We start from the raw sequence: 13,801 nt of genomic DNA, 5'->3' as shown, positions 1-13,801 counted from the left end.
TCCTGTCCAGCTGAAACTTTGAACCCTTTCCTCAACTCTCCTCCTACCCTAGCCTCTGATAAACTACCTTTCCACTGTATGTTTCTATGATCTTGACTTTTAAAGATTCCTCAAATAAATGAGATCATACAGTGTTTGAGTTTCTGCCTGTGGCTTATATCACTTAGCATAATGTCCTCCAAGTTTATCTATGTTGTTGCGATGACAAAATTTGCTTCTTTTTAAGATTATACAGTATTCTATTTTCTTTATCCATTGATAGATTCTTAGGTTGCTTCTGTATTACCTATTTGAATAATAGTAGAATTAACATGGAAATATGTAGATAGCTCTTGGAAATGTCAATTTTCAATTCCTTAGGATATATGCCCAGAAGTGGGATACCAGCATTATATAACGATCCTACTTTTAGGTTTTTGAGGAAAATAACTAAAATTTACATTATCACCAACACTATTTGAGGATTTCCTTTTCCTCACATCCTCATCAACATTTGATATCATTAGTATTTTTGATAATAGCTCTTTGGATAGTAGTGATGTCTCACTGTGGTTTTAATTTGTGTTTCCCCGATGAGAGAGATGTTGGGCACTTTTCTTGTATGAGTTGAAATTTTATATCTTTTCTTTTGTAAAATATCTATTTAGATCCTTTGGCTATTTTATACTTGTTTTTTTTTTTCTTGCTGTATCAAATTGAATTCCTTATATATTTTGCATAACAATCCCTTATCAAATGTATGGCTTGCAAATGTTCTCTCCCATTGTCTAAGTTGTCTCTTCACTCTATTCTGTACAGAAACTTTTTAGTTTGATGTCCTTGCATGTGTTTATTTTTGCTTTCCTTTTCTGTGGTTTTGGAGTACTCAAGAACTTATTGCCCCAATCAATTCAGAATTTGTACTTTTGTTTTAGTCACTTCAGAGTTTCAGGTCTTACAGTTGATTCCTTTATCCAGTTTGAATTAATTTTTCCTATATGGTATGAAATAAGGCTCTAATTTCATTCTTCTGCATGTGAATATACAGTTTTTCACCATCCCTGTTCTTTTCTCATTGCGTGTTCTTGGCCCCTTTGCTTCCTATGCATTATTTGATCTATGTGAATCTGGTTTCTCATTTAATTCTTTACTATTCTCTGACACTTTCCTTTTTCAAGGTCATAAATGCTTTGTATGTTGCTAAATTCAGTAAAAACCTTTCTGTTCCTTGCTTGACTTCTCAGCAGTATTCTGTATACTTCTGCAAAATACTTGCTCATTCTGGAAATGCTAACTTCTCTTAACTTTTATAACATATATAGTTTTTTTTTCCACTTTCTTCAGCTACTCCTTGTCAGTCTTTTTTCCTACCTTGTGATTTTTGACTAACTCTTAAAAATTGGGATGTCTTTTGGTTCAGTTCTAGAACCTCTCCTCCTTCTACCCTCTTTCCTTAGGTTATATTATTCACTTTTATAGCTGCAATTGCAATCTACACTCCCATGGCTTTTCATTTATCTTAAAGTGAAGTTCTTACTGAAGTACACAACATATTGAATGGTGTCCCTTCCTTGACTCTGTAATTTAACAGTCATGCTCTGTACTCAAACACACTAACATTCTCTCCTTTCCATCATAACACCACATTCCTTCATGTCCCTTAGTACACCTCCATGCTTTTCCCACTGCATATTAAGGCCTACCCCAAGCCCTTCCTTGTGATCCTTACTTATCCTGTAGGACTCAGGAATTTGTACCTACACATGACACATCCTGCTTCTTCCTTTTTTTTCCTCACTCCTCCCCACCTTGAGCTTCCCATTAAATCTCAGGCCATGGACAAAACATAGACGAGTTCATTATCAGAACATAACAGGAAGGGCTTTTGTCCAATTCCCAATAGAGTCCTTCTTCCTATCTGAAACCCATGAGCACCGTCTTTACTGTCTGCATTCCTGTCTGCATTCCTGTCAACATTCTGGTCCTCTGAACTCCCACCAGATTTGTTCATGAAGCTCTGCTATCCTATGCTAGGGTGTCTCTAGCTTGCATCTCCAAACATTTTCAAACTCCTCCCATACCAATCCCAAAAGCGTCTGAATCATGGTCGAAGCCACAGTCATGACCATATTTCTCTGCACAGATTTTCCATAAGTTTTGTGTTCCTGTGATAAAATACTTTATAAACAACTTAAAAGAAAGAAAGATTTATTTTGGCTCATGGGTTCAGGGGGTTCAATTGATGGTCATTTGTCTCCATTGCTTGTAGGCCTGTGGCAAGGCAAAAATATCAGGATGGAAGGGATGGCAGAGGAAAGCTGCTCACCTCATGGCAGCCAAGGAAGCAGAGAGAAAGGGAAAGAGCCAGAAATGAAAGTCCAGGTGAAAATATATGCCCTTCAAAGCCATACCCTCCTTGTGTGGCTTTGCCCAGTTAGGCCTCACCTTTTAATAAGACTGTTGATCTATAAAGTCATCGATGGATTAATCCACATCATGAAGTTAGAGCCCTCATGATTAAGTCACATCCCTAAATCTCATCAGATCTGAACACTGTTCCACTGGGGACCAAACCCGGAACACATGAGCCTTAGGGAAAATATATCCAAACCATAACATATACTGTCCCTGGGCTTGTTCTAGCCTATGACTGAACATGGCAGGAAATATTAGGACACTACCATTTCTGTCCAGTGAAGCATTCCCTCGACAGAGCCTCTGTTCTTGCTATCTCGCCAGTGATTATGAGACTTTCACAGAACTGCATTGAATTCTGAATCTCTTCCTCTCCAGTCTTGATCCCTATCTTCTCTCCTTTCACAAATATCTGCAGTCTCAGTGTTCTTACTCCCTGCTAGTACATTGACCCTCTCTCCCCTTTATTCTTCATGATCATTTTCCTTGAAAATCTCTGACTTGTCCATTACTGCCTTGGAACCTGTTTCTTTGAGGACACAAAGTGACACATGGAGGAAGATACTACTTACAAACCTTGCACAAAGCAACTGTCTTTTTCTATATGCATATATACATGTGTGTGTTTCTGAAAAGATCTGGAAGAATATATATCAAATTTAAAATTGTGATTACTTCTGGGTAGGAAATTTAGATTGGGTGATGATAGGGCAACATGAGTAAAAATGAATTACTTATTGTTATTTGTTATTCTTATTAGTTAAATAACTTCTGGAAGGTTAAGCAACAAAATAAACACAAAAATTAATAATTGCTGCCACAAGAGAAAGGAAGAGAATGTCTCCAACAAGTGTGGAGATTTTTTGCTACATGCCTTCTTATGTTGTTTACTGTTTTTTTAATTTTAATATCACATGCATGAATACATTTTAGATTGTTTTATAAAGTGGAGGTAAGGCTGCAGTTTTGCCCTCATCACTATGGTTTATGTGCATTTATTAACATTGATTCATCACTCTCTTCCCAAGACTGCCATACTGTAAGATCCAATATATCTCATTCTTTTTGTTTTTTAAGTTTGAAAACTTTTTATTAGTACATGTTTATAGTAAATATTGCTCACATTCCTTGTGGGATTTAGTACACATACATAACACATCTTAATTCCTTTTTTCATCTCCTTTCCTTCCCCTTTCTTCCTCCACCTCTTGATCCCTTCCTTCTTTGATAAAAATCTAACTCCCTACTTCCTACTTATTTCCTTTTATTTTGCTCTAATGTGTCTAACTCTCATACTTTTGTTAGCAGGTGTTGGCTGTGGTCTCATGCAGTTATTTTAAGTGTGAAAAGATGACTGCCTTCCAGTCAGTTGGATAACTCAGGAACAGGCCACCATCAGCAGATCACTGAATATTAGAGTAAGAAATATGATTGCAAAATATAAGGCTAATGGGGCAAACAGACTCTATACATTCACCTATGTCACATTTGGTAGGTTAAAATATATTTTTATGTGAGGAGGAGACACTGTAGGCTTTTGAGCAGGAAGACTTTTGTGAAAAGAGATTAAATGATAAGACCCAAGACAAAGAGAAAGTACAGGATACTATGACTATAATCCAGGGACAATGAATGTCTGAGGATGATGCTGAGATAACATGATACTGGTGTGAATAAAAGGTGAAGAAGAATTCAAGGATGATTTATTTGGTAAAAATCTTCATCAATTAGAATGAATTTGATGTGGAGGCAATAGTGAGAGATGGAGAGGAGGCTAAAATAGATCCAGGTTTCCAGTTTGAGTGCAGGAGGGGGATGGGCTGCATCAGGAGATCAGAAAATCTATACTTCAGGGAATACAGTGATGGTTGCAGAAGTCATCTGGTATTGTCCTTCTGCCACTGTCTTAGAAGAGATTTTTAAAGGATTTTCTTTCCCTTGTTCCTCCAGCCCTCCACTTGCATTACTGGCCTAAGTGATTCTCACCAGCTGGCCGTGTCCATCATTGCAGCCAAGTCTGAGAATTCCTGATTATACTTAGAGCCTGTGGAGCTGCTGACACGAACAGTCATTAGCAGATGACCCTATTGTAACAAACTATGCTTTAAAATGTAAACTGTGTGGCGTTTTCCTTGCATTGTCCGGAAGGAACTTTCTCCTGAGTGAGCCTGGATTAAACATGAGAGAGCTCGTCAACATTCCACTGGTGCATATTCTCACCCTGGTTGCCTTCAGTGGGACTGAGAAACTTCCCAAAGGTTAGTTCAAGTAATCTTGTCTTCTTGTTGACTGATCAGAGTCCTAAAGTGTATGTGTGCTCGATAACTGCTGATTCATAGTACGGTGAGCTTTGGTTTTACTTGGCAGCGTGTACGTATACAGAAAGAGGAAACTATATACATAAGTAATTGGAAGATGGTCTTTTTCCTACCGATATGCTACACCTAAATTCTGTAATAACAAGTTTCTCTATACAGGCCAGGCAGAGTCCTCCCTTCTAGGGGAAACATTAGCAGGTTGACTGCAAGTTATCAGGTCTGTTTTGTATATGTGTATGTCAGACTTCAGGGTGGTCTAAATGGATGATGAAAACCTTTTCACACCAAGGTTGCCAGGAATATAATCCTCCCAACTTCCCCACATCTAGAGTGTTTGGCTTCTGAACAAAAAATCATTTCCATATTTTCAGTTTTTGTTTTACCAAATCCTTAATAAATATTTTAGATGTTAAAATCAGAAATAGATAAACATGTGTAGCCAATGAAGGCCTGAAGACAATAGATTCACAATAACTTTGAGGGTGGAGTTATGATTTGGCTGGGAAAGAGACTGCAAAAGTTCTTTCAGAGCCTTTGGAATGTACCGGAAATAACACCACCTCAGGGGAAAGGAAAGCAACTTAAGAAACTGACAAACACCTGTTGCAGTAGCAAGAATGTCCACAGAGATATAGTTTCTGGCCAGTGTATTATGAAACTGACACTAGTGAGTATACTTCAAATCAAGAAGACTGAATCTATGATTTACAAATGATTCAGGGCTTCATTGAAACTGTTTTAGAAAGCAAGTTGAATGGTATGAATTTAAAAAATATTCATAGTGAATGTATTATAGTGAAGTAAAAGGGTTCTGTGTTTTTGAACACATTTAAATTGTTTTCCCTCTGTATTACTCAGTCAAAATGACAAAGAAATTTGTATTGTGTTGATCAGCAGATGTAGCTGTCTATAGATGGGAAACATACCTTCAGATTTTGCAGTTCCCTAAAAATTCTGTAGCCACAAGGTCAAGTTTCACATACAAATAAGAAACAGCGTTCTCTTCAATCTGATTGTACGGGTTCACTTCTGTTTTGGTGCTTCAGTCTTTCCATTTTACTAGAGGAGAATAGTACCTTCTAATACACTATACCATGTAATTTCCAGTGAATTCTTTTAGGTATCTTCAGATGAAAGAGCATCTAGACATTGCCAAATAGCTAATAATAGCCAGAAAGACTTAACATTAGCTTCAAATTATTTTAATACTTCCTGATTGTATAACGGATGTCCGGTAAGGTAGCATCTGCAAATTCAGACTTATGGATTCTCATAAGTCTAATCTGTTTTACTCTACATCACACAGTTACATAAAAATGAAATAGCTAAGTGCTAAACTTCACTAAAATTCAGTCTTATAACCTGGGCAATTAATTTTGATGGTCCAAATCAGAATTTGGTGTGCAAAACCAAAAAGACCAAAACCACTGTATGCAAAACTCCTAATTTATATTCTAGAATTTTGATAATTTTTAGTTTCCAGACTTCACAGATAAAGTCCTAATTCAAATAAACACTGTCTCCATTTTGAAAACTTCAAAATGCTGTAGGGCAGAGATAACTATGCCAAATATCCTGACTTTTAAATAAAATAATCAAATTATTAATCCATCTTTGTTTCTTGTAATTTATCATCAACTATAATTAAGATTTAATATTTGAAAATTAAACAATATTTTTTTCTTAGTCTACTCTGTTTATTATAAAATCTGAATTAGTGTAGATTTAATATCAACCTTAGCCTAAAACATCCTGCTTGGGGCAGTAAATATCCATTTAATACATATACCAGTTCTGAAAATAAATAATAGCATGAAAATAGTATTTAAAATTTTAAATGTTGAACTGTCCAAAATATACTGATAGAAAAGAACCACTTTAATGTGTTATTAATTTGATTCTATTAAAAGTAATGAAAATGCTCCACCCAAACCTTCTCATAGTTGTTTTCTCTATTCTGGCCAAAGGTAATAACAAAAAGACTTTTACCTGCATACTTTTACCTGCAGCCTCATGATCAAAACCTCATGATTGAAACCTGCAGCAATAATGTATTATAAAATAAGTGGACATATTTAAAATAGTACATGAGTATTCAGAGGATTCTTTTCTAATTCTCTGTCCATAACTTCCTTAATAAAATTACCACCCAGCTTTGGTATTAATATTGAACTGTGGGATTAATTGTTTATTGTTTTACTTTTAATTTAAATTTGTTGCCTAATGTTTGAAGACAAGAGAGCAAAGGTCATTGTCCTTCTGGTCTTTTCAACTAGTGAGACTTTCAATGATAAGCTCAATTTCAGTAGGAGAATTTTACAAACTTCCATGCATGAAAGTTGGCAACATTTTACTGAATATATGCCTCAACCACATATTTCAAAAACACTTAAAATGCTTTATGGGAGAAGATCAAGCATATGGAAGGATTTTAAATTCTGGGGGAATATAGGAGTTCATGTAAACAGCCCTGAATTTTCTTAACATGCACAAAGAATTCCTGTCAAAACCTCGCTTTCAAGGTGACCCCATTTACTACCACACCTAGAAATTTTTGAGTCTGATTTATCTTTAGATAGATTTGAGTAACCTCCTCTTTTAAGTCATATATATATATATATATATATATATATATATATATATACACACATACACACACACACACACACACACATATATGATAGGACTCATAGATTTGACATATGACTGAAAAGGTGTGGACACAGCTGTCATTGAAATCCAGGACAGCAAGTCCTGGTTGGATGTTTTATATTGACATACATTGCAAGCATTACTCATTGTGTGCTTAGGGAAACACAGTTGCTTTAAGCATCATTGACCTTAAAGAACTAAATGTCAAGATTTCTTTAATCCCTACATTAATTCCAAAGAAATAGGTCTTGAGGTCACTGGAGGAGAGTGATAAGGAGGAATGGGAGGGAATTTGAAGGGAGCCATCCATTCAGGAAAATGACAGAGGATTACAAGGGCCATGCAGTGCCCAGCTGGGGCTGAGGACAGGAGCTTTATAGTGATCCTGCCCTGAACAGTTGTCTCACTTTATCCAACCGCACTATATGAATACATAAGTAGTGAGGACAGATGGTTGGATTAATTCAGGATTGGTGCTTTCCAGGGTCAGGACAGCTAAAGAACTAAAGGGTAAAGGAGTTGGGGTTAGAAGGCAAAAATGCCATGGGGCAGAGGGTGGAAAATGAAGAAAGTGAAACAAGGACACTTAAAGCTTGGAAGAAAATATTGAGATCAAGATTCGTTTTCCTAGTCCCCAACATCTTTCTGTGTATATTTTGGTAAATCATATCATTTCTTCATAAAATGATAGTGCCCACCATAATTCAGTATTATGTTAGAATTATCAATGATTAATGTAATGATCACCCCTGAATAATCACTTGTGTGTTTTACATGGGTTCTTATGAGACTATGGTTTAACCAAGAGGAACACCTCCAGATGAAGAAGTTTCAGAAATTAATAGCTTGTGCAGAACTGCCTGTACCACATACCATTTCTCAAGGCAAGGGCCAAGAATGTGTTCTGTTAAAAGGAATTAATGACACGCATTAATATGTGGTTATTGAGTATTATTATCAATGAAACTTACTGCTTACAAAGACATCATAATAAAACTTTTAATTTATTACATTGTCAGTTAAATATGTGTGCCAGTTCTTAAGATATGCAAGATGATGATTAATAATGGATAGCCTTTTGGGAAGATTTGAAAAGCCATACTGCACTCATAATGTTAAAGAAACATGAATATTTTCTAAGTCTCAATTCTAATTTTACTGAACCAGAAAGCATAAAATACACCTGGGTTCTTTAAATGCCCAGTCATTTGGTCATGTCAATCAGCAACTATTCGATCAGAAGCTGGTATGTCAATGGCCATGTCCACTTTTACCCATAAACTTCAAAGGAAATGTAACATCATGTCATACTCATCAAGTGGCTGTTATTCAAGTTAAGTTCATTTTGGGTCCAGAGAAGTATTGTGTTTGTTTTCATGTATTCGTATTCACGTAGTCCTTGGAGCAAGACAAGAAATGGTGCCCTAATTTAAACAGGCTCTGGCTGAGATGAAAGCAGGGCAACAAAATGAGAGTAAACAGGAGACAATCTGCTGCATCAACAAATATCATGAAATACAACTATGTGACTGTGTCAGTAAAAATTTGAAAGCAAATTTGGGTAATTTTGAAATATGGGCAAAGCGGATTTAACCAACTATATTCTGCCTAGAGAAGTTGATATCCGTGTAACCCTTCCTCCTCTGTAAGTAGTATCATATGACACAGTATACCATAGTTAGAAGAGAGGACCTGTAAACCAAACTTAATCCTGAAGTTCAGCTCTATCACTTCCTACTTTTGTGATAAAGACAATTTATTTAATTATCCCTAGCCCCCCCCCCGACTAATCTTCAAGGAGTAGTATTACTAGCATCTACCTTTTGTTTGTTGTGATAAATGGAAGAATGAGTAAAAAGTATAATGCATGAAACACAACAGCTGATTCATCAATTTTACATACTGGTATTATTAAAAACAGTCAAATTTTACATAAGACTGTCATGTCACTGAATGTTATGAAAGGTGCTAAGGAAGTAAAGTTCTTAATAACACTGCATACATTTTTTTCATGTCTAAAATCATCAAGACTTTAGAGTCTTACTTCTTCGGGCTTAATCTCAATAACAATTGTGTCATCTCATTATAAAAATCATATTAATAATAAGACTATCACCTCTGCCACTTCTTTATATGTGTGATGAATGAAAAAAACTAATGTTTTATTTTATTCTTTTTTTTATTGGTACATTTTAGGTATACAATAAGTTTACATTTATCATTGGGTGCTTGTACCTGTACATGATGTATCTTTGTTCTTATTTTTTTCCCCTTTGCCTGTGCACCCTTCACCCCCTCCACCCTTCCCTATTTACATAGATTTTGTTTCCATTTTTTTCTTTTCTCATAATTTTTCCTTTCCCTTCTTCCCTTTCCCCTTCCCCTCCCACCACCCCTACACTTTTGGACCTTTTCCTATTTCAAATTATGAATTATTCATTTTAATCCTTATTTACACTTTCAGCTTATCACACTAGAGAAACTATTTGGTATTTACACATGTCTGTCCTATTTATTTCACTTAAGAGTATGGCCTCAATATGCATCCATTTAGCTATAAATGTCTCTAGTTTCTCATTCTTTATGACTGTGTAGTACTCCATTTTATAAAAAAAACCACATCTTTATCCAGTTTTCCGTTGATGGGCACTTGGGCTGTTTCCAAGTTTTAGCTATTACAAACTGTGCCTCTATAAACATGGGTGCACATATATCGCTGTGGTATGATTCTTTTAATTCTTTGGGGAAGATACCCAGCAGGGGAATAGCTGGGTCAAATGGGACCTCTAGCCCTAGTTCTTTGAGGTATCTCCACACTGATTTCCACAGTGGTTGCACCAGTCTGCACTCCTACCAACAATGGAGAAGGGTTCCTTTCTCCCTGCAACCCCACCAGCATTTGTTATTGGTTGATTTCTTCATAGCAGCCATTCAGGGTGAGGTGGAATCACAGTGTTGAAAAACAACTAGTATTTTTTTATAAAATAATGCATGGTGTTTACTTATACATCCAGGGTTGCTATGTTCATATATTTTTTCAATTTTTCTATGTATCCTTTAAAAACAGTGTGTCAATAATATTGTTTATACAATTCAGCTACATGCATCTTTACCTAGCACTAAAACATAAACATTTTCTATACAATTAATGCTCTTCAAAATATTATTTGCAGTGATTTATAATACCCTGTTTAGATAACAATGTGCTGGTATATATTAAATATCCATCTCTCTGAGATAAAAGACCCTCATTTATGGCACTTATTTATTTCTGCAGTGTAAATACTCCACATCACAACCAATTTCAAGCTGGCAACAAATACTGAAAACTGTTATGAAACAGGGGCCGGGGATTTAGCTCAGTGGGATTTAACCACCACCTGCTTCACAAGCGCAAGGTCCCAAGTTTGATCTCCCGTACAAAAAAAAAAAAAATGTTAGGAAACAGCATCCTTTGTATCCTTGTATAATATCCTTGTATAACACCATCCTTTATGTACTATTTCTACCTATGATACATTAGATGAAACTAACCTCAAGAGCATAGATAATAGTAAAATGTTCTTAAATAGTAAGTACTATTAGTTCTTAACATAACCTAATTATAAATTTATACAATTTAGTTTTTAATACTGGCTATATTTAATAATTATTTCATAAAACTCCTAAAAAATTAACAACTGGCTCTTGCAAACTGGTACAAGCTTGCTCCAACAAACTTTAGGGGGAAGACACCTATCTAGGCGCCCAGCTCTTCCCTCACTTTACTGTACAATTGGTACAATTTTGTGCAGATAACCTGTTTTTGTATAATTCAGTGAACATCATCTATGCCCCTTTTTATATGTGAAATTATTTCTTTGGGATATATTCCAGGAGCTAAATATTAACAGTAAATCTGAAAGTAATCCAGAGACCAGGAGAACAATTAACAGTCAAGGTTTCTGTTTCTAAATTATAGAACCAAATAACACTGACACTGTGTTTCATATAAACCAAGCACAATTTTAAATGTTTTCCATATATTCATTTGTTTAACTCTTATGAAAAGCCTAGTGTAGGCTTTATTATTATCTTGACGTATAGTTGATGAAATCAAAGTTAAGTGTGACTGGGTGTCTTGGGGGGACCTGGGAAGTAATAGAGCTGGGATTTGAATGCAAGCTCTGTTCTAGGCTTCCTCTCAATGCCTGGTAACAGTCTTGTATCCAAAATCATCAATTAACCTTTGGGTCCACCATTACTACAGCCTACAAGTTTCATATAATTTTGTTTTAGTTTTTGTCTCTCAACATCTATGTAACTGTCCTATTATGGTAGATAGATGAGCTAGGTAGAAATAGTATAGGCAGTCAGATAGGGCTAGGTCCTCAAGAGGGTTAGGACAAAGGTGAAACACACCACAGTGGCGACCGGAGACACATTGGATGAAAAACAGGCCTCAAGATAAAGACAAGATGACCAGACCTACCTACTTCCTCAAAGAGCAAACACTAGGCCTAATGAAGTCTACATAGACATCAGCCACCCTGGTGGGTGACCAGAGACCTCTGGACCCACCGCTTCCTAGGAGAACCTTTGTTCTTTCCATCCACACTTATTACATTAATTGTTTCCCAACTGGGCCACCATTACCTAAGTGACTATACTTGCAAGCTTATTGGATGTTCATGGCTGTGGCTCACGTGGGTTTCACCCTATAAAAATCCTCTGTAAAGTGGGGTTCCCTGGCTACCACTCGGAACCCCTTCTGTCCCTCAGGAGCTTCCCTATCAATAAATATCTTCCTATTCTTAACCTTCATTGTTCCTAGGACTCATTCTTTGATTTCTAGAGAACAAGAACTCGGCATTAACAGGTTGGGAGATATAATATTTCATATTTCATCTCCAGTATTATTTCCTGTAACACTATTGACTATTTCATTGATTAGTTGTTTAGAAAAATATAATTCTTCAAAAAGATTAACTTTCTCAAACTCTACCAGTTAGAAGTTTGTTTCTATTGCACTTAAAAAAACTAATATTCCTGTGATATTTTGATTTATTTGTTGTAACTTTTCTATTACAATGGTAATATGTATTCACTTTTTAAATGCTACAAGGCATAGCAAAAAATATAAAAATATAAAATTGCATCTAATCTTCATACATAGAGATACTTTTAACATTTTTATATCCAATTTATTCTTCTATTTTCTTTTTCTCATGTATACATATACATATAATTGATTGTTGGTTACATATTTTATACATACATATGTTATATATGTGTCTATTGACATATATGTTACATATGTTTGTGTGTCTCTCCGTGTATATATCTGTACATATATTTATATGTATAGTACATATGTCTCTCTCCATATATATATATGTATGAAATTTTCTTTGTAAATTTAGGGGACAGTTACTTCATTGAGAAAAGAGGAGCATTTAGACTAAAATCTCTCTTTTTAGTTTTCGGCACACAAATGGAAAAATCTATGGCTACGTCCATCTTTTCAACGTGACTCAAGAGGACTCTGTTCCCCAATTCCTCTTCCTAGCTGTATCCCACATTTGTCTCCTTCCTCAAGAATCTGTTTCTTTCAATTATCTCCCCTTTCTCTTTAATATCCAACATTTTTCTTTCTACTACATACTTAGGCTTTGGCATTCAAACCCACCTTTGGGCCATACTCTCCTTCTCTTCCTTCTGTAGCTAACTCTGCTGGAAGAAGATGGCAACCCTCAGGCACAGTCTCCTCTTCCATCACTCAGGTCACCCCCACCTCACCTGTTCTTCCACTGCCTGAGGACCACAGAACCTGCGTGCATCAGAGTCCTCCTTGTTAGGAAACTCAGCAGGCATTGTTTGGCAGCAGCTGATTCTCCCTGCTCACTGAAACACATGCTGTCTTGGACTCTGCCAAAATTCTCTGCTGGCTGCCCTTACAGGGCTGGTTTTTCTTATTCTCTTTTCCAAGCTCTCCATTCTCCTGCCCATTCCTTGTAAATGTTACTGTTTTCTTGTTATCGGCTTAGGGCACCAATCTTCTTCCCTCTTTAAGCCTTCACATATGCTATTTTGTCTGTCCGGAGTAGTCTTCCCTCCCTACTACACCAAACCAAATTCAAATAATCATGTCTGTATGAGTATGTGTGCAAATGTATGTCTGTGTGTGTCTTTCTTTACTAAAATGTTTTTTAATGGATATTGGGCAGTAAATTCTGTTACTGCTCTAACATCTATACATATCTCCTTTCAACTATCGCTATAAAGAATCCTATTTAAAAGACTTTTCTAATAAATTATTTTTACATTTTTGTAAGAATTTATTCATTTTTTTTAATTTAGGATTTTACATCTTGTTTAATTCACATCTGCATGTGTTAGTCCAAAAATTGGATAGGAAACTTCTGTATTTTATATTCCCCAAGGCTTTTCTGTGACAT

The 13,801-nt window shown here is 35.8% G+C and overlaps 1 protein-coding gene across 4 annotated transcripts in view; it reads left to right on the top strand.

Moving 5' to 3' along the window:
• The first annotated feature begins 4,434 nt into the window (after positions 1-4,434).
• Positions 4,435-13,801, top strand: part of Musk (muscle associated receptor tyrosine kinase) — a 95,690-nt gene continuing 86,323 nt past the window's right edge. For 2 of the 4 annotated variants that reach the window (XM_087183567.1, XM_004848132.3), the window contains exon 1: positions 4,435-4,652. In XM_087183567.1, coding sequence (XP_087039693.1) covers positions 4,574-4,652 — 79 coding nt within the window. In that variant the 5' untranslated portion in view covers positions 4,435-4,573. The remainder of the gene's footprint in view (positions 4,653-13,801) is intronic. The other 2 variants (XM_087183568.1, XM_087183569.1) reach the window with 1 other exon arrangement.

Source organism: Heterocephalus glaber, unplaced genomic scaffold (assembly GCF_053883595.1).
Source record: "Heterocephalus glaber isolate CG9 unplaced genomic scaffold, H.glaber_assembly_v1.0 deba00001481, whole genome shotgun sequence".
In the NCBI taxonomy this organism is placed as follows: Eukaryota; Metazoa; Chordata; class Mammalia; order Rodentia; family Bathyergidae; genus Heterocephalus; species Heterocephalus glaber.
This window is presented reverse-complemented; position numbering and strand designations above follow the sequence as displayed.